Source organism: Schistocerca cancellata, chromosome 4, assembly GCF_023864275.1.
Source record: "Schistocerca cancellata isolate TAMUIC-IGC-003103 chromosome 4, iqSchCanc2.1, whole genome shotgun sequence".
In the NCBI taxonomy this organism is placed as follows: Eukaryota; Metazoa; Arthropoda; class Insecta; order Orthoptera; family Acrididae; genus Schistocerca; species Schistocerca cancellata.
The window spans coordinates 705,113,109-705,133,675 of record NC_064629.1 but is presented as its reverse complement, the minus strand read 5'-3'; the positions used below and the strand labels follow the sequence as shown (position 1 = coordinate 705,133,675).

The 20,567-nt window shown below is 36.5% G+C and overlaps 1 protein-coding gene across 5 annotated transcripts in view; it reads left to right on the top strand.

Annotated features, from left to right (window-relative positions):
- LOC126183672 (protein N-terminal glutamine amidohydrolase) overlaps nt 1-15,290 on the top strand; it is an 80,278-nt gene extending 64,988 nt beyond the window's left edge. For 2 of the 5 annotated variants that reach the window (XM_049925828.1, XM_049925833.1), the window contains exon 5: nt 42-9,081. In XM_049925828.1, the coding sequence (XP_049781785.1) occupies nt 42-148 (107 nt within the window). In that variant the 3' untranslated portion in view covers nt 149-9,081. Of the gene's footprint in view, nt 1-41; nt 9,082-15,154 lie in introns of those variants that run through there. The other 3 variants (XM_049925831.1, XM_049925832.1, XM_049925830.1) reach the window with 3 other exon arrangements.
- Nucleotides 15,291-20,567: the final 5,277 nt, after the last annotated feature.

Sequence of the window (20,567 nt, the reverse complement as noted above, 5' to 3'; positions counted from 1 at the left end):
AACAGTTATTTTGTATTGTCATATTACATTCTATCTTCCAGCTTGTTCTCACAATCTTGAAGAATTTATTAATATGGATCCAACAAAGGGTCATGGAGAAGTCATGAATCTTACACAACTTGTTCGCAAGTTCTATCAACAGACATAGGTATGGCTTCCGTACATCATTGTAATTAAGTTTTATACTAATTTTTCTACAAGAAAACCACTGGAATTTACTGTTTACTCTCTGATATTCTATTAAATGATGTTGAAGTGTGAAACCTGTAATAGTTGCATCTTAAATTGTTACAGTTTTGAGTGTGTCGATTAACTTAAGGGAAGTTTGCTTGTTGGCACTGAAAACTATTTGCTGATGATAAAGTGTGCTTGAGCATAATATGTGATATTCTGTTTGTGAATGCTTCCTATACATCAAATGCTCATTGCAGAGTGGTATGGCATGGATAATTTGTCACAAGTTGCTGTAAAATGCAGATAATATTTTGTGAATTTGTTGCCTGTTAAATACGCTGTTGAAACTAAAGTTTCCTACAGTTTCTGTTAGTATATGTCCATTACCGTGTTTTTACCCCATACCCACATCCTGCCTCATTTCTCATTTACCAAGGCAGTTGTGAACCTATTAATTTCTTTACAAAATTTAAGCGCTATTTATATCAGCTTCAGTAGAAGTTTTTGAAAATTTTCATAAAAGACATTTATAATCATAACAAGAAGTTCCGATAAATATTTGTAAGGGTTATAATGTAATAATTTGTTAAATTTGAATATGGTAGTATTGAAGTGAGAAGTTATACAGATGAATAACAGTTGCTGCATTTGTTTGCAGCTGTCCTAGTTCATAATTCATCTGCAAAAATTTTTATAGAGAAATCCTAGATATTTCCTTTACCTGTATAATTTCTTGGTTACTTCTACATGACTAGTAGTCAAATCAAATAGGATGGAAGATCTTTGTTGAGTCTGTCTGTCTGTCTGTGTGTGTGTGTGTGTGTGTGTGTGTGTGTGTGTGTGTGTGTGTGTGTGTGTGTTTTTTCATTTTTGTCCCTCTCTCAACCTCCTTCCTGTGCTTGGGTGGTCTGTAGTTTCACACTAAATTTTGTAAGTTGAAAGTTTGTTCAGAAAATTTGTGTATCTTCAGTGGGTAAATATTTCATATTGACTCTGCATATATATTTCTGTTACTGATCTTGTGTATCCTTAAGGCTTACTATCCGTAGTACTTCTCAAAAATGTAACAATTGATTTGTTTTTAAGTGTGATGTGCTAAGATGCACTATGTGTGGTGTGAAATGGAAGTAGGAGCTGATTCTTGTCTTCTTTCTTCCCTTGCAGACTTATGCTACAATCTCCAGATTTGTAATAAATTCTGAAAGATGATTTCTTGCATGTAATTCCAAATCACATATGTATCAGAAATCACTGCGAAATACTGTAAATTTTAAGCTTGTACCAGGTGCATATAGTTGATTATTACAACTCTAACCTGTCCATTTACAAAGGTAATGAGGACATACCGATAAGTGCCCAGAATCAAACTCAAAACAGTTTTTATCAGAATTTTGTTGTTGCAGTAAAAAATCTTAGTCCATAAATAACTTTGTCCATCATAACCACAACCACATCATGTAACTGAAAAATAGGAGAGGCAGCAGTTGGTGTTTTGTAGTTGTACATAGTCTATAGATTTTGTTATGAACAAGTGTTAATGTATCTGTAATGTAAATTTATAGTGAGCTTCTCTTTCTATCTTTATTTATAATTTTGAGTGTTACTAGCATTTAATATTTTTCTCTTCATCTAATATATTTTCTAACAAATCTTGTGAAGGTGTACTGAAAGGAGAAGGTATAGCTTTCAAAGAATAAGTGAAGGTTGCTACAAAACTGTGTATTATGTTTTGGTGTTATGTTTCAGCAGTTTTGAGGTGAGATTGACTTTACTTACTCTGCTTTGTGGTTGTCATTCAGAGTAAACTTAGATATTTTGTGACCATTAGTCATTTTGTAGTTCCTATGTAAAAGTGTAATTGCAAATAACCTTTTATTGTCCTTGGTAACATTGCATCAATTAGAGAAGTAAGCTCCAATTTGTGGTAGACAAACCTTATATAATCTTGCGATGTATTAATTCCATGGAAACATCTTAATTGCTAAAAACATTATTTATGACACGTTTCGGGTAGTCATCATCAGATAAAATATGCTTAAGAAAGCTCATACAAGTGATCAGTACAAGAAAAACATACAATCTCTGTGCAATTGCCATTTGACGTATTTGCAAAAGATGATGTGTCTCCATATAACATCTTTTGCAAATATGCCTAACAGCAATTGTACACGAGATTGTACAATTTTTGTGTATTGCTCAGTTGCTTGAACTTTCCTAAATATATGTTATCCGATGATGATTACTCGACCACTTAATGAATAAAGTTTTTAGCGATCAAGACATTTTCATGGAATTAATACACATAGTCCAGATGGTTGCCTATCTTACAAATGGAAGACCTTACCTACTGTTTGGAAAATTTGAATGTGGCAGATGGTAAAATGATTCGTGAAGTGTGACAAAATTCTTTTGGCTGCAAAAGGTGGTTTGCTATATCTCTTGAAATTTTTCTGTAACAAACTTTTGTATTAATTTTTAGGGCTTTACATATACTTGATGTGTTAGTTAACAGTTCTGATAAAGAATGGCAGTGATCCACGTAAAATACCTTTAACTAGTAATTGGTCTCTTTCTTCTGGCGTTATAGAGAAGTTGCTGTATATATTGTAATTTTCTTTCACTAACTAACCTTTCCTCTAATTTTCTGATTTTTAATTTTCAGTTGATACGTTAGTTAAAACATAATGGCATAGTATAGGGGAAGTGAGTCATTAGTCCATTTTCTTGATAAACAGATGGCAAGAGGTTCAGTGAGTAATAACATTACACCATTTTGTTGAAGGACAAATGGCATGTAATACTCCTTTAGGCACTAAATGCCTTCTGGACTTTGACAGTTTGCTGTGTGTATTTTACTTTTCTTTCACTAACCAAATTTTCTTCTAACTTTATAATTTTTAACTTTTAGTTGATACATTAGCTAACACATAATGACATAGTATAGGAGAAGTGAGTCATTAGTCCATTTTGTTGATTAACAGATGGCAAGAGGTTCAGTGAGTAATAACATTACACCATATTGTTGAAGGACAAATGGCATGTAATACTCCTTTAGGCACTAAATGGCTTCTGGACTTGTAGAGTAGTTTGCTATATTTATGTTACTTCTCTTTCATTAACCAAACTTCCTCCTAGTTTTATGATTTTTCCCTTGTAGTTGATATGTTCACTAACATAATGATATAGTATAGGGGAAGTGAGTCATTAGCCCATTTTGTTGAAAAAAAATGGCAAGAGAGCCAGTGAGTCATAACATTACACCATTTTGTTGAAGGACAAATGGCATGTAATACTCCTTTAGGCACTAAGTGCCTTCTGGACTTGTAGGGTAGTTTGCTATATGTATGTTACTCTTCTTTCACTAACCAATGTTTCTTTTAATTTTATGATTCTTCTCTTTTAGTTGATATGTTAACTAACGGATAATGATACAGTACAGGGGAAGTGAGTCATAAGCCCATCTTGTTGCTCAATAGATGGCAAAAGGAGTAAAGAGCAATAATATTACATCATTTTGTTGATGGAGAAATGCCATGTAATATCCCTTTAGGCAATAAATGCCTACTGGTCTTATAGGGTAGTGTGACTGTATGTGTTGTATTTGTCTTTCACTTTTCCACCTTTCGCTTTTATTTAATATCTTACTAGACACATTCTGACAAAGTATAAGGAAAGTGAGCTGTAAGACCAAATTTTGTGATATCCCTGCTTATATGTGTAACAAACTTATTTGTTTGGTGATATGTTTCACGGTTACTATGTATTAAGCTTTCCCTTTCATATTGCACTGTTTAATGTTGCTGCCCTGCACTGATGGTAACCATTAGAAACTTATTTTAATTTTCTAGTTTCACAATAATTTTTATCATTGTGATCTGTGGTTACTTGTCCATAAGCAGTTTTCTTAAAGGCTACTCATTAGTTGTTTTGTCAATGTCAAATGGCAATCCCTGAAAGTTGTTTCCTTCTTCAAAATTAACCAATCGAAGGACTGCATAAAAGTATTGAATTACAGTACAGTTAAATACCAGACATTTCAGTATAAATGTGTTATTGTATTGAAACATGCAGCAGTGGAAATGAATGTTTACGTTAACAGCAGTTATGAAAGTCCTTCTATGCAGGATAGCTGTGTGTTGGAATTAAAAGAGAAAAAGAGTGGAGCTGTAGGACCTGGTTGGTGTTGTGGTTATGGTGGTGGCCAGGGATAAATGATCTGCTGTTATGAAAGAGATTACCTATTTCTGTGCTACCTCCCTTCTTCTTCTTCTCTCTCTCTCTCTCTCTCTCTCTCTCTCTCTCTCTCTCTCTCTCTCTCTCTCTCTCTTTAAATATCCACTCTTCTTCTGATTTGTTGAGATTTATTCAAAGGTGATTTTAGTTTCTTCTTGTGTTTACGTTGCACATGACATTGTGTGAAATAAATTGACAATATTTGTAGTCTAGTTAAATGTGTTGTTCTTTAATTGTTAAATTATTTTTAATGTTATCAATGTTTATGAAAGAAGTAGTAAAATTACATTAGTCTAACAGTCTTTTATTTTCGGTAAAAAGGTGGAAAAGGAAAAGGTAATCTGTATAGGAGTTTCATTTTTAAGTGTTTTGAGTTTGATCACTGGTATTGAGGACATTGTAATTCTCCTAAGGAATGCGTACTTTTTCTAAAAAAGAAAATAAAACATTACCCCACTTAGCTTGCTTATCAATAAAATCATACTTTCCACCTTATATTGGTGTGCTTTTTTGTGATCAGTCTTTTTTTTAACTAAGACACATTTTTGTGATTTGTACAAAACTTCTTAAAACTTATATACAGTATTTTGAAATTACATTTTATACAAAGTTTTAAACATCTTACTATAAAAATATGTAATCAATACAGTTTTTGAAACCTCAGAATTTGTTATTGTTTAATAATGGTTTCAATATTTTTTCCATGTATAAGTAAATGTAAGGATCAATAAACTAAAATTATAAGGGATTGCACTATCCTTATAGCACTTTCTGACATACCATGCTTACTTTGTGGTTCCTCTATGTGTGGTTAGTTAAGAATATGTTGTAAATATCCCTCTATTGCTTTCAGAAGATAGACCTTGAAGAAACTTAATATGATACGCTTGTATACTGATTGGTGTTTGGAACACAATTTGTTTAATACATATGTTCATAAATTGTTGTCTGCAGTAAAATTGACTGTTGTATCTTGAAGTAAAATACATATATACTACATATTCTGAACCACACAAATATTGCTCTGAAGTTGCTGGCAGCTACATTCATTTTGCAAATGCCAAATGCTAATTTTTGCAATTAGCAAAGAAATAACCACATCCAACAGGTTATCTTGATAGACAATAAAATTCAGAATAAGACAGTAGCTGTCATAAATATTGACTAGTTGAGTGGGCAGAAAATAAGGTTTTAATCATGAAAGTTTGAACAGTAAAAAGAAATATGTTGTGCTTAATTGGATTGTCTTCCTGTTGAAGATAGCTTGCTCAAATGTTCAGGCCTGACAGCGATGGCCATGTTCTTAGTAATAAGTTACATGCAAAGTTTGGCATATATGTATGTAGCTTATTGTAAGGCATTGCTTTTCAAAACATCACTTTTAGACAATATTAGGAAAATAAGTATCCACAGTAATGCAGTTGAAATAAATGGCACACTCCAAAGAACAAGTTGAAGTACCATGTTCCTTATTTGTGCCTATATTCAACACGATGCCTCTACCATATAGTGAGTGGTTATTTTCACTCATTCTCTTCTTCATATTTTACTCAACCTTTTCTAATATTGTATCATTCATTGTAACTTCTGTGTGTAATTGAATTAAACAGTTCACGTAATTTGTCACTTAATGCCCATATACTATGTAAAGAACAGTGCATGTATATTAAACTTCACTGCTGTTTCACACTTAATTAGTAGTATGATTCAGACAATAATTACAGTTGATACACGAGATTTTTAAAAGGCTTGAAAAATAATTTGAATACCTCAGGTGAAGGAAAGGCCATAACAAACAGAAAAAGTGACAAAAAAAATCTAAGAAACCTCTACCTTGAGTGTTACATTCTCAGTTCCAAACTTGCATCTGCTAAGTGTGCTGTGATTTGTTTGTTCATTCTTTTTTGAAATGATATGTCAAGATCATGTTATCGAAGACCAGTGTAAGTTCAGTTTTTTTTTCCCCCGAACTCTGAAATTCCACACTATGCAATCATAAGAACACGTAATGTACTAGAATTATTGTGAAGATAATTTCCCAGCATTATTTCCAGAAAATGATAACATGTGCCTAAATGAGTGATGTAACAAATGGACTTGCATTTTCTGTAAATCTTACTTAGTAACCTACTACATTTTTATATATCTTTCTTACCAAATTTTTTATGAGAAAGGACAAAGTAGGTATCATTCCTCAAAATACCCCCTGCACTTATCTAACGGAAGGAAGATTAAGGAAAGGTCACAGAACCTACCCTGCAGCTTCCCAGTTGGACAATAGGTGATGGAGTGTTGAAGGAGACTGATGCGACTGTGGTGCATTGGTGCATACATAGACTCAAGGTGTTAGAAATGTTGTGTGTCAGTAATAATAATAATAATAATAATAATAATGGAACAACAAGGAAACCATGTACAATGTTCTTCAAATTAATAATGACTGCTAAAGTAACTATGTTCACTTCAATATATATGTGCAAATGGCCATTCTTTTTCTGTCCCATCATTTTTGCTATCTAAGCTTAATCTTCAGAAGGAGAAGAGGAGGGAAGGAGGTGTTGTAGGACAAGAAAAGAGATGAGCAAGTCACTCACATGATTAGCCCAGATTAGTAACAACAGCAATGGTAATTATGCCATCTGAAGAATTGCAGTAAAAATGTAATGCAATTTGTGACTGACCTGCTCCTCAATTTTGCTGACAGTGCCTTTCCTTTTTTCTTTGCTTTCTTTTTTACAGTTATCAGTCTATAAATTAGGCTATTAGTGTTTCAGTATTTGTTCCTGGTAAGTGTTAATCATTTATTTTAATTTGCAACATTACACATAATGAAAGCTTTTCAAGGTCTATCTTCTCTACAATTCAATTTGTGATATAACATGCAAGGGCAAATATGAAAATGTCATTATGTGATATTTATGAAGTATAAGACTGCAGAGTTAGCCTTCTCTATCTACTATTGTCTTTCCACCTTCTCATTTTGGAAACTGTAAATAGATGTATATAATATATATGAAGACCAAAAACTGAAAAATGTAACTACATGGGTTGCAGACATGGGCCCCAAAAAGAAAACATGAAGAAATTGCTTCATAATTGAAAGTCTGAGACATTTTTCATCTGAGGATAGTAGTGTTCATTTAATTGGGATGTTGACCAAGAGCACAACTATTCAAAACATAAGACTATTCCTGATATAATCAATGCATTTTTGCAACTGTCACTTAGGTGAAAAATTTATTATAAAAGCTTAATTTGTATGTGGTAAAATAAGTTTCTTGTGTGTCTGCAAGTTTCATTAGCATTAAGTCTTTAAATGTGAGAAGGGGCCCATTTCTCCATCCATTGTCTGTATGTAATAATTAATTTTTCACCTTGGGGCCACAACTTCACTCCATTCTTTTATGAAATTAAATTCTGTTTGATCATTATATGTAATTTGCTCAATACGTCAATTACTACACTGAGATATAGTGAATATCTGGGTAGTGTTATTGACAACTTACGATTTTCCATACTAACTCTTTTTTAGAGATTTATCCACTAATATTTTATGAGCACTTGTATACTGTAGTCATTCATGTAACTCTTATAGAGCTCCACAAGGGTGCCATGTTGTTTATCAAATTTAAAGAATGTTGGTCATTTTTTCCATACTTGAAGATGTTCTCTCTCTTTCTGTGTGTGTGTGTGTGTGTGTGTGTGTGTGTGTGTGTGTGTGTAAAATTACCGTTTTTCTGTTAAGACAAACTCATATTGATAGTGCCTTTAACACATCTGAAATGTCTTGTCATTTCTGATGTTAATAACAGCTGCCTAGAGTTCCTCAAATTACCTGTGATTTTCTTGAAACCAGCACATCTCTACATTTATCCATACTGGTGTGAACTTTCTTAAACCAGTTGTATGTTCTATCCATTTTTGTAAATACTTTGATTGGGTTGGCAGTAATAGCTTGAACTATTCATATGTGGTAGTTGCCTTGTAACCATAAATTTGTGAAATTCCTGTTCCTTGATATGTACATAAAAATACTTTGAAAGAGAACCATTTCAAAGTAAAAAAATCTAGGAATTCGTGTATAATATTCTCAAAGTTCATATGGAAAAGGAAATATTGTGAATCTAAGAAGTTGTGGCTCCAGTGGTAAATGCTTTAAATTTATTGTAATATTTGTAATATGGGTTGTTTCATCTGTTTAAGATTCATTGGAATCTTATGCAGTCAAGTTTCCAAATTTTCATAGATTTTTAATTCAGTTACATTGTTCTGATAAAGTTACGGGTATAATCTTTGTAATTAACTTTGTTCATAATCTTTGTTTTTTTTTTTTTTTTTTTATTTTAAGAATAAACGAAAGGAGTTAACTAGCTTTAAGTATGGAGTGTGGAGCAATGCTCCGGTGTGGACATTTGTTCATTGGATTTTTTCATTGTGCCATTGTTGAGGTATGTTTATTGCTTACCTGTAATAATAAACATTTGTTAACATCTACAGCATGTGATTCCCTCATCTTTTACAAATTTTATATATCAGTCATTTTGTACAGAAATGTAAATTACATAAAAAAAACTTATTTTCAAACTATTTGATCAGTATCCCACTCTGTGCACTTAAATTCTCTGAGAACATTGTTATTGCAGTGTTGATGCTTAAATAAATTATTTGAAAACATTCCTAGGTAACTCTGTCCCTCTTCACTCCTCAATACCCCATTATGCCCAGATTTTTTAAAACTAGTACCACATTTTATTTAGTTCGTAGCTACAGGAAATGGATCATACTTGTGAGTGCAATCTGGTAAACCCTTTGTGCGCAGCAATACATCTTTGTTGAGACACTCGACTGCTTTTGTAAACTTGAAGTGAAGTAATAATTTTCCCTGTGAGTGAAATGGAGTTAAGTCACTCCAAAGCATGTACAGGAGTTAAATAAAATTATGTAAAAATTGATAACTGTTATGTACTTTAGTGTATTTTTGTGCATTGATTGAAGGATATCTGACCCAAACATCTTTGGTTCCATTTCATACTTCCAAAGTTTTTCATGCAATTTGAGGCATGGAAATCATTATAGACAAGCTAAGTTTCATAGTCCACATGACATGAATGGGAACGACCACATCAGTAACGGCAATTAGTAAGCTGTATTAGGAGGCCTACCAAAGTGCTAATAGATATGGCGAAGAAGGTGTTTAATTTATTTTTTTGTCCAACTGAGCTACCATGCCATGCCTGATGACCAAAGTGACAGATGTATACTACACTCTCATTATTGCAGCTGGTATTGCCCTGCTGCCTCCCCCATACTTTTCAGTCCTAAGTAATTCCAGTATTTGCTGGTTCAGGTAGCACAAACTTGTGATTTCTCATAATTTTTTCCCTTTGTATGATTTTCTCATCAGTTAAGTCAACTATTTGCCCATATGATACAGACTGTTAAAAATCCACTCCTGTCAACCTTTCACATCATATTACAATTGACATCTCTATAGCTGTCTCCTCCACTGAAAATAATTTATGTAGATGGATTGTGTGTTGATTAGCAAATCTGCATATGTGTGTGTGTGTGGAGGGAGGGGTCTCTCTCTCTCTCTCTCTCTCTCTCTCTCTCTCTCTCTCTCTCTCTCTCTAGGCATTCTTGACTATACACACACTCTTTGCATTCTTTCCTAGTCAATTTCTATTTTAATCCCATGCAAGTAAATGTGTCCTATGTTTGACAATGTGGAACAGGTTGTGTATATTGTGGATACCTTAGGCAATGTTTGTAAATTAATTAAACCATTTTAGGTCTGTGCATGCATCTAACAAAAATGTGTATTTCACCATATCCTTTGAGTTTTATTAGATTAAAACATCAGTGGCTACATCTTTGTTTTATGCTTGTATCAGGATGTCACATGCATGCGCATTTGTCATTGTCTTTTCAGCCTTTTTCCACCCTCATTTTTGTCACTACCCATTTACTGATGTAACACATGACCAGTAAGCACGCAACAGCATGTGATACCAAATGCACTGCAAATGGCTGAAATTTTTATGATATGTTCATAAGATCGCAACCTCAAGCGACCTTGAAAATTTTCTTCACGTCTTTATCCATTTCTGAGACACAAAGGTTCAAATTTACCATACTTACACATGCAAAATACACACACAAAATCCAGTGTGAGGTGAAAATATAGTTAAGAAAGTGATGTAGCATGGAGAAATGTGCTGCAAAGTGTCTTTGTTATCATCTGTGAACTCCATGTTGTAGTGCTGAAGCACATGCAAATTTTTTTTGCCCGTAAAATTAGTCCTGCATTATTTCAGTTTCATATAACAAAACTATCTAAATTTTACTGATTTTTTTTTTAATGAGTTACATGCTCTGCTGCAGCAGAAAAAAAGAAGGGAACCAGTGAAGAAATGCTCCTATTGAGGCACAAAACATGCAGATATCTGCCTGTTTACTTTAAAGACTGACTGAAAAGTGTAGTACCACCTTCCTCATTCTATCTTCCTCAACACCATTAGAAAAATGTTCCCAAAAATTTGTGAACATATGTGCAGTTTTTTATGCTGAGAGAGGAGAAAACTGGAGGTGGCAGACAGAAAAGTAATAAATACTGGAAGATAATACAGAGGTTGTGTTATAAAAAGAGGGAGGGAGACAATGGTAGTATGAGCGAAAGAGAGGGACACAGTGGCAGTGGAACATAGTTGACAGTGAAAGAAAAGTGCTAGGAAGAAAGTGATGGAGACAAGTGTCGGGAGGTGGGGTGGGAAGGGGAGGGGAATAAACACTGTGGAAGTGTGTGTGAGCCAGTGATAATGAGAGACTGTAAATATATGTCAGTGAGAGTGGGGAAGAGAGAGAAAGTGACAGTGAGAAGAGACAGCAGCAGCAGAAAGGAAGGAATGAGAGATTAACAGTAAGAGAGAGAAAGATGGTGAGTGGTGACTTAAGTAGTAGCACAGAACAAAGGGAACTGTGGCTGTGACACAGGAGACAATGACACACACACACAAAGACATAATAACAGTGTGAAAGGGCAACTGGGAGTGGATCGGTATGAGTGACTCTCGGTGATAGACTAGAAGGTGTGAGTTATAGTTAGATGAGCTTGTGGGCATTTGAAGTGAGTTGCATTTACAAAAAGCACAAATATGTCCGCATGCCAAAATTTTTCGTAAAAATTTTAAAGGTGCTGAAGAAGGTAGAATGAGGCAACTGGTACCCTACTTTTCAGTCAGTCTTGTAACTAAACAGGGTTGTCGAGCAGATGCACAAAACTATAGACCTATATCTCTGACATCGATCTGTTGTAGAATTTTAGAACATGTATTTTGCTCGTGTATCATGTCATTTCTGGAAACCCAGAATCTACTCTGTAGGAATCAACATGGATTCCGGAAACAGCGATCGTGAGAGACCCAACTCGCTTTATTTGTTCATGAGACCCAGAAAATATTAGATACAGGCTCCCAGGTAGATGCCATTTTCCTTGACTTCCGGAAGGCATTCGATACAGTTCCTCATTGTCACCTGATACTCAGAGTAAGAGCCTACAGAATGTCAGACCAGCTGTGTGGCTGGATTGTAGAGTTTTTAGCAAACAGAACACAGCATGTTGTTCTCTACAGACGTTAAAGTAATCTCTGGTGTACTACAGGGGAGTGTTATGGGACCATTGCTTTTCACAATATATATAAATGACCTAGTAGATAGTGTCACGAAGTTCCATGCGGCTTTTCGTGGATGATGCTGTAGTATACAGAGAAGTTGTAGCATTAGAAAATTGCAGCGAAATGCAGCAAGATCTGCAGTGGATAGGCACTTGGTGCAGGGAGTGGCAACTGACCCTTAACACAGACAAATGTAATGTATTGCGAATACATAGAAAGAAGGATCCTTTATTGTATGATTATATGATAGCGGAACAAACACTGGTAGCAGTTACTTCTGTAAAATATCTGGGAGTATGCGTACAGAACGATTTGAAGTGGAGTGATCATATGAAATTAATTGTTGGTAAGGTGGGTGCCAGGTTGAGATTCATTGGGAGAGTCCTTAGAAAATGTAGTCCATCACCAAAGGAAGTGGCTTACAAAATACTCGTTCGGCCTATACTTGAGTATTTCTCATCAGTGTGATCTGTACCAGGTCAGGTTGACAGAGGAGATAGAGAAGATCCAAAGAAGAGCAGCACATTTTGTCACAGGGTTATATGGTAAGCGTGACAGTGTTACGGAAATGTTTAGCAAACTCAAGTGGCAGACTCTGCAAGAGAGGTGCTCTGCATCGCAGTGTAGCTTGCTGTCCAGGTTTCGAGAGGGTGCATTTCTGGATGAGGTATCGAATATATTGCTCCCCCTACTTATACATCCCGAGGAGATCACGGATGTAAAATTAGAGAGATTCGAGCGCGCACGGAGGCTTTCCGGCAGTCGTTCTTCCCGAGTGGAACAGGAAAAGGAGGTAATGACAGTGGCACGTAAAGTGCTCTCTGCCATACACCGTTGGGTGGCTTGTGGAGTATAAATGTAGATGTAAACTTATTGACAAATTTGTGCTCCAGTAGGAGCATTTTTCTGGTGGTTAACTACTGCACCTCTATTATTCTGCAACTACAAACAACATGGCAAGACAAATGAAGATTTCTGAGAGCAACAAGCACTCAGACCTTTGTGTGATGTAAATTCATATTTTTGTTTACGTTCTTGTGGGTCTTGAACATTTAGCTTAATACTCTTCCTCAGATTCATATGATGTTACTCCAAATAGAATGTCATTTTGTTACAACTCTTCACTTTTCTGGAGACAGCTAGTACACTTCCATAAAAATTATGCTGAAACTAATACTACTTGACAATCACTTTTTGTGGCCATTCATTAAAAGAATATATGTGGCAGTCATATTTGCACTTCAAATATGATACTACTATTAACCTGTTTCCTTTACATCTTTCAATGTCTTCTGTATTGTGTTCACACTCGGTTCCAAATCACCTCCCTTTGTTGTATACAGATTAGATTAATTCTTACCCAAGGAGCATTTCTTTAAGTTTTCCATAGAAGTGACCAGAGTCCACGCACTTCGTCTGATAGGATTATAGCTATTGTAAGCTACTGCATGAAGGGAGATAAATGCTATCTAATATTCTGACCATAGTTACTTACCGAAACTCAATCTTTTCAACATTGTTGTGCCTAGGTAACTACCTGTTTTCTCTAGTATTCATCTTCTGTGTTTATTACTAGTACTCCTCTTGCATATGTATGTATCATACCTGCTCGGGCAAGACCTAACACTGGAAAATGGATGTGAAAGAACTGTCAAATCCTGCATAGACACTATCCAGTGTTCTGTGTAGAAGTAGTACTAAACAATTTATAAGAAGAAACAAGTGCACAGGATATGATGATCGAATCATACTGCAACTTAGTAAGAGAGATTAACACACTTGTATGCCTGCTTTGATCTTGCTGTCTGGTAAGCTATTAACACACTGACTACTGTGTATCCATTGCTGGCCACAGCAGATCTACGTGCCTGACACCTAGTTGAAGCCAGCAGTCGTGCTGTGTGCTTGGCCTGGAGGTGAAACATCCATCACTAAGCATGTGGCAGTCAACATATTAAAGCAGGAAAAAGTTAATTTATAATATGGACCACCTATTAATTATGGAATACAGTTCTGCAGGTGCGTTGTAGATTTGCTAGACAAGTTGAGACAGATTTTTGCACCAAGAAATAGATCAAAAGTAAGTGAAGCAGCCATAAACACAGTGTCCTTGATAGTGTTGTGTCCCTGTGAACATCCATCATTGCTGTTCCACTGAACTATGTGACTTCAGTGAGATTATTGATGAGCTAATGAGGAATGATAATCAAGCAATGAAAATTCTCCAACTTTGTAATAGTCTTAGAGATATAACCTAGCTGTAATAAGTCTTCAAATCTAATACTAGATAATTTTATTACATTTACACCTGGAAGACATACTGGCCACTACATTAATGTGCTGCACTGCATTGACATTGTTAATAAAAGGAAAGCGTTGGCAGTGGCTAATGTGAGTGGAACTTGACCCTATACCATACAAACTGGCAAAGTTGTTCAGATCACTTGAAGGTCAACATCAGTGACAATGATAGAAGAGGTTTTGTATATTGGTATTTCCATCTAGTGTCTTTAAGACACAATGATTGATGTTTTGTTAAATACCAACTATAGGTCTACATGTATAGACTGCAGCTTCTCAAAGAGTGTTGTGGACAATTGGGCTTGATATTTTGCATACTACTGTGCGAAAGGGCCATTGTTCTGAGCTGCTTTCTGCCAGGAGATAATCACAACAGATTGCAGTTCATTATATTTTGTTCCATTCTTTGATAAGAATGTAATTTGGTACAGTTTCACTAGACTTGGTTTATCAGAAGAAAAACTGTGGGGTAAAATATCTTAGTTTTGCGGATTTCATAGATATGCTTCGTGTTTATTTCCTGTATACCAAATATGATTGAAGATAAAAGTTGTAATAAAGCTTCAATATTTTTTGTATTACTATCTTGAAACATCGTCATTTTACAATGCTGAAAAGTTAGAAATTATTATTAAATTATCTGCATGGATGCAATGATCAACAGACTTGGCATTTTCCTTAGCTCTTGTATTATGTAAAATACCCACAGATGGTGTAAAGAAACTTAATACATGGTGGTGATTTTATTACATCACATATTGCTGTCTTTTCAGAGTGAAGCTGCTAGTCGTTTATGGTACATCATAACGAGACGACTCCTCTCAACAAGGAGTACAACACGATAAGCCAGATGAAACCCATTCTTGAATTAAATCATCTGTGATTACCATAAAGTAAATGACCACATGGATCTGTTGATAATTCATTCAACTTGACCACAATATGTTGTGAGCTGTTGTGCAAACTAAAAATATGCTCCATGTCTTTGTCATCAATGTAGTAAATAGTAAGAAAGAAAAAAGTAAATATGTGGGGACAGTATAGTCTGTCGGCAAACTCATGAGTGAGCAGCACACTTGGTGGGGAAAGTGGCCTTTCGGGGAAGGACCCTGCAGCTGACCTACAGGCACAACCAAAATTGATCGCCGTTTTCCTGTCCAAATGTGTTGTGCACAACGATTCTGCTCATGCGATTTTAGTTACTAGCATGAGTCAATTCAGTCTGTGTATTTTGTGATGTACTTAGTTATTCAGAACCCATGGATAAACGTACTACATCGTAAGAAAATGTACACAATACAAAGAGGATTGTTTTTTTTTTAAGTGTAGAGTGTGTTTAATCGCCTCTAACATAATTACAGCTTGTATCAGAGTTGAAACAAAAGCAACTGTTGGCTAATGTTGCCAGTCCCAAACAAGTGGCTGCATTTTATAAAAAAAGTCAGCCTTGCCACAAGATGACGCATTAGAAAGAAACGCGAAAATAAATCCCACGGTTTACAAGAAAGCACACTAAGGATTTTTGAAGAAACCCATCACTACAGACAGCTATAAAGAATCAGTAATTAGACAAATGACTGAGAACTTTTGCATCAATCAAAAAATTTTTGCCGGCATTACGCAGATGACGTATTCCAATAAAACTAAACAAATCCAGTTTCCTTGGCAGAAAGTTGGTTCGCGAAATACAGTGCGGGAAATGGGACTTCACTGGAAGAGATCTGTAAGTAAAACAAATAATCTGGTAAAGAGAACTAATGTAACTGACTGGCAGTACAAATACTTGATGCGTCTTGCCACAGTTCGCACGGCTCCCCCCGTCTGTGGATCAAGTCCTCCCTCGGGCTTGGGTGTGTGTATTGTCCGTAGCGTAAGTTAGGTTAAGTAGTGTGTAAGCTTAGGGACCGACGACCTCCGCAGTTTGGTCCCATAGGAACTAACCATAAATTTTCCAAATACTTGATACAAGTAAGACGGAAAGTTATTTTATATCGATGAAACATTGGTGAAAAACAACTTTACTTTTAGAAAGTGTCTGGGTCCTGTCACTGACGACGTAATAGACAACGTTATGTAAAAATGGCAAGAACTATGCCCCTTACATGAAGTCATTAAAGATCACCTAACTCACGTTGAGCGAACAGTAGGGCTCAACAAAATTCACTGACAAGGCACAATGCATCTTATAGAGGGTATAGTATGGATGTATTGGAATAATTAGTGTCGGGTTATGGTTTTAAAGTAATTCACACGACGTGAAAACTTTGTGGAAACACGTCGATTTACTGGAGACTAGTTTATCCCAGGGAAGTATTCGAGTTGACCATGGCCGGCTGGGGAGCGGCGAAGGGAAGCGACAATAGGCAGCTTAGGGTGGCTCAAGCTCTGATAAAGTGGTAACAGGGCGCAGCCTCCAGCTGGCTTAAGATGAGTGGCAGTAAGTGGGTGGTTGGCCCCATGTTGGTGTACCGGGAGGCAGACGGAGAACTTGTATGCCTGTTGATAAATGTCCATCGTCCCGTTTTCAGTGAAACATGAGAGTAAGCTGCGCAAAGCTACGGTGGAGCGGTCAACAGAGGCCAAAATACGCGTGTTCGTGACTATAGCAACTTCACGCTGAATTCACAGTCCGCAGAATCTGAAGTAAATCAGGTGAAGAGCGACAGAATGAAATAAGCCGGCCTCCAATGGGAACATAGGACCAAGGAATTTGAAGTACTCTCCTGAGAGTCAGAATTCTGGAAAAATTGGTGTTTTGTGCAGACTCTAACCTTGATGGGTGGCCTGGGAGGAGCTAAATAGCAGAAGTTGAGAGGAAGGGAAATTTTGTGGGAATTTGTTCACTTCCCAGAGCAGGCATTGGTCGGCGCTGGGAAGTGACGCATAATTAACGTGACTTGCTCTGCAATTGGTGTAAGTGATTTTGCTGGAGGGGAAACCGAGGCGAAGAGCGGACTGGGAGAAGTCACCGTAGTGGCCTTCCGTTCCCAGCTTGCCTAGAGTGCGGACGTGGCGTTCTTTACTCAGCTTGCCTGAGAAAGAGTGAGCATCTCTGCAGTTTAGGACTTAGCAAATGGAACGATTGAGCTTGGAGATAGGAAGTTTTGGTTCAGCTATGTACTGAGCAAGATAGCTAGGAGTGAATAGACGAGCGCAGCCTTGCAGCACTACGAGGTCGGCCGACGTCCGCACAACGACGATGCTCCGTCACGCTGTATTCGATGATATGGCGCCCGTTCCGGCCACTGATTAATTCGTTGGATCACGTCAGCAAAGTTTCCTCGAGGGTTTCATGGGCCGTGTATTGTAGAATTCTTCAAGCACTTCGCATTACGCCTGGGTCAGTCGATAGGAATTACTTTTGAGTTATCACGCTTTACTCCATGCAAACTCAATTTATTACCACTGCCTGTAGGAGAGTCTTGTAATGTGATGATTGAAGGTCAGGAGTTAAAATAAATTTGTGCTAATCGACTGCATCTGTTTTCAATCAAGTAGTTGAAACCCCAGTTCACTTTCTTAATTAATTTTACGTTCAACATTTGCATCTGGTGTTCAATAGCTGAATATAACATCAATGTGCACCCCTTTTTAATTAAAAGTGATCAATTCTGAATGAATTAATGTCAACACCGCCACCACAGTTCAATCAGGAGGCACAGGGCCTTATTACTTTTTTTTGCATTATCCGATATTGTGGCAGTTTTGCATTCTGTGTTGATGTCAGTCAATTAGCTGGGGCGAACAGACGCCAAAACCAGATAAGTGATGGGTGGGGTGTTACAGTTTGTTTAAACTAAAAGCAATAGGATTATTGTGGTGAACATTGAGTCTAAGGCTGGCCTTGTTTATTAGTGTTACTCTGTTCAAATTATTCCCCATTACATATTGTACACTCATGCCAGCGTCTTCCAAAACCCGAAACACATCTAGAAGTAACGTTGAGACGGCTATTAGTCTTCTCAGCATTGCTTTTTTAGTCTTAACTATACTTATAAAAGACTGCATTTAAAGTTTTTTTGTGGGGGAGAACCAAATTGTCACATGGAACGAGGGCATCCTAAGTATTGTTTTTGGGCAAAAATAGACGAAATGTGAGCAGGTGCATTATCATGGTGCAAAAACCATGAATTCCTCTGTCACAGATCCAGACTTTTTTTACAGACTGCTTCACGCAAACAACATTGAACTTGTAAGCAGTAGGTGCTGCTTATTGTTCGTTTCACCTTGTGGTAAGAGGTCATGGTACACTGTAAATGTTAGAATCGAACACTCTTGAGCATAACCTTTACATTTGGCCGCACTTGTCGAGCTCTTTTCGATCTTGGCGATCCAGGTTGCTTCCACTGGGACGACTGAGCCTTATTTTCAGTGTCACATCCGTTAACTTATTTTCCATCACCTATTATGACTCGTTTCAATAGTTCTATATCACTGTTGATTTAGTCTAGTGACTCCTGAGCAACTGCTGTTTTTGTTCAAAATTCAAAAATTTCGGAACAGATGTATCCGAAACACCCACAACAATTTTATGGCGTAAGCCAATTGACGTCCCACATCATCATCACTGACTTTTCTGATTGCGGTCTTTTAGAGTAATTTCTTTCACTTTCTCCACGATTTCATCGGTTGATGTTCTGGGGCGTCCGCCATCTTCAACGTCCTCGCGGCCTTTTTCTTAGAAACAATTATACTGCTTCTAAACTCTCCTTTTGCTCGTAGCAGAGTCACCAAAAGCAACATGTACCATTTCTAAAACTTCGACGCTCTTTATTCCGTTCTTAGAACAAATTTAGTACAAATTCTGATACATTTTTATATAAAATAAATAATCGCTGATACTACCATAACAGTTGCAACAACACGTGTAAACTTTTGGTTACTGACAATAGACTAAATATCCAATATGCCTAACAATATACACATACGTTTCATACATGTTTACCACTACAATGACAAAACAGTGGTGCGAATCAGTTTAATGCAACACGCGAAATTAAGAATTCCTCATTACTTTTTAGACACATGTAGCAAAAATTGAAAGTAACACGTAAGAATAAGACATAAATTCTGCTGCGTAATTGCACTATGTTTTGCTGAAAATTCTGTAAGAATATATCCATTATTTTAGAAGGAGATGGTAGACAAACATGTATTCTAATTGCATTCGGTTCTATATTTGTAATAGATATATGAATCCTGACTTCCATTCCTATGTTAATATAATTTTCTCTATGATATTCTGTTTCGGAAGAAGGCAATTGTATTTTGCGTTTCGTAAGGTGGTAACGCGCATTTCTGTAAAAATAGATGTCGCACAGGCGTATCAACACACTTCATAGTTACAGATTTAATGCTCTAATCGCGCGGCAGCAGAGAGCGCTACAACTACCGCTGTTGTAAAATGTCGATATATCGATACGTCTATATTTTTTCTAACAAATACCAATATATGACGACAAAAGTCCACCACGATGTATCAATATAGAGGCAATATCGAGTGTCGACACTTTTATATGTTCTCGCAGTTTCTGGTAAATATTTGAAATTTTTCTTTCGAAATTGCAGTAGAACGTAATGTGGATCAGACTTACTACTTTTTGAGCTTCCATCGCGTCCAGTCTTTCTCTTTGACAGTGTGAAGCAAGTATAGGTGGCACAAGGAAGCAGTCCGAGTGCAGTGGAGGGTTGTGGTGAGAATGGAATAGTAATATTTCCGACGTGAAGAAATAGCACACCAATTGCGTGAAAAACAGTTTTTAATGAAACTAATGTGTTATTTCTTCACTTAGGCATTCTTCAAAAATAATATTTTTTTTTCTATAGCGTTTAATGCTCTTATATTGTACAGTACTGATATTATACAAGTAATAATACTTACAAAAATATGTGGATCATACCATTTTGGAAACGCGGCTGCCAGCTGTAGCTCATGAGACTGTGACATGCGTGGTATTTACAGGGTAAATGCGCGCACCACGGAAAGGCCGCTGCAATTTTGTTAAACAGCCTATAGAAGTGCCTTGTGATGTAGTTGATGGGCAGAGTGGGGACTCGCTCGCTCATGAGTTTGCATACGGACTACAGCAACGATTGCTTTGACAAACTGGTAGTCACATATTGCCTGTTAGGTTCACATTCATCTGAGGGACAACTCAGTGCACCAGCAGTGTAATAATGTCTGGA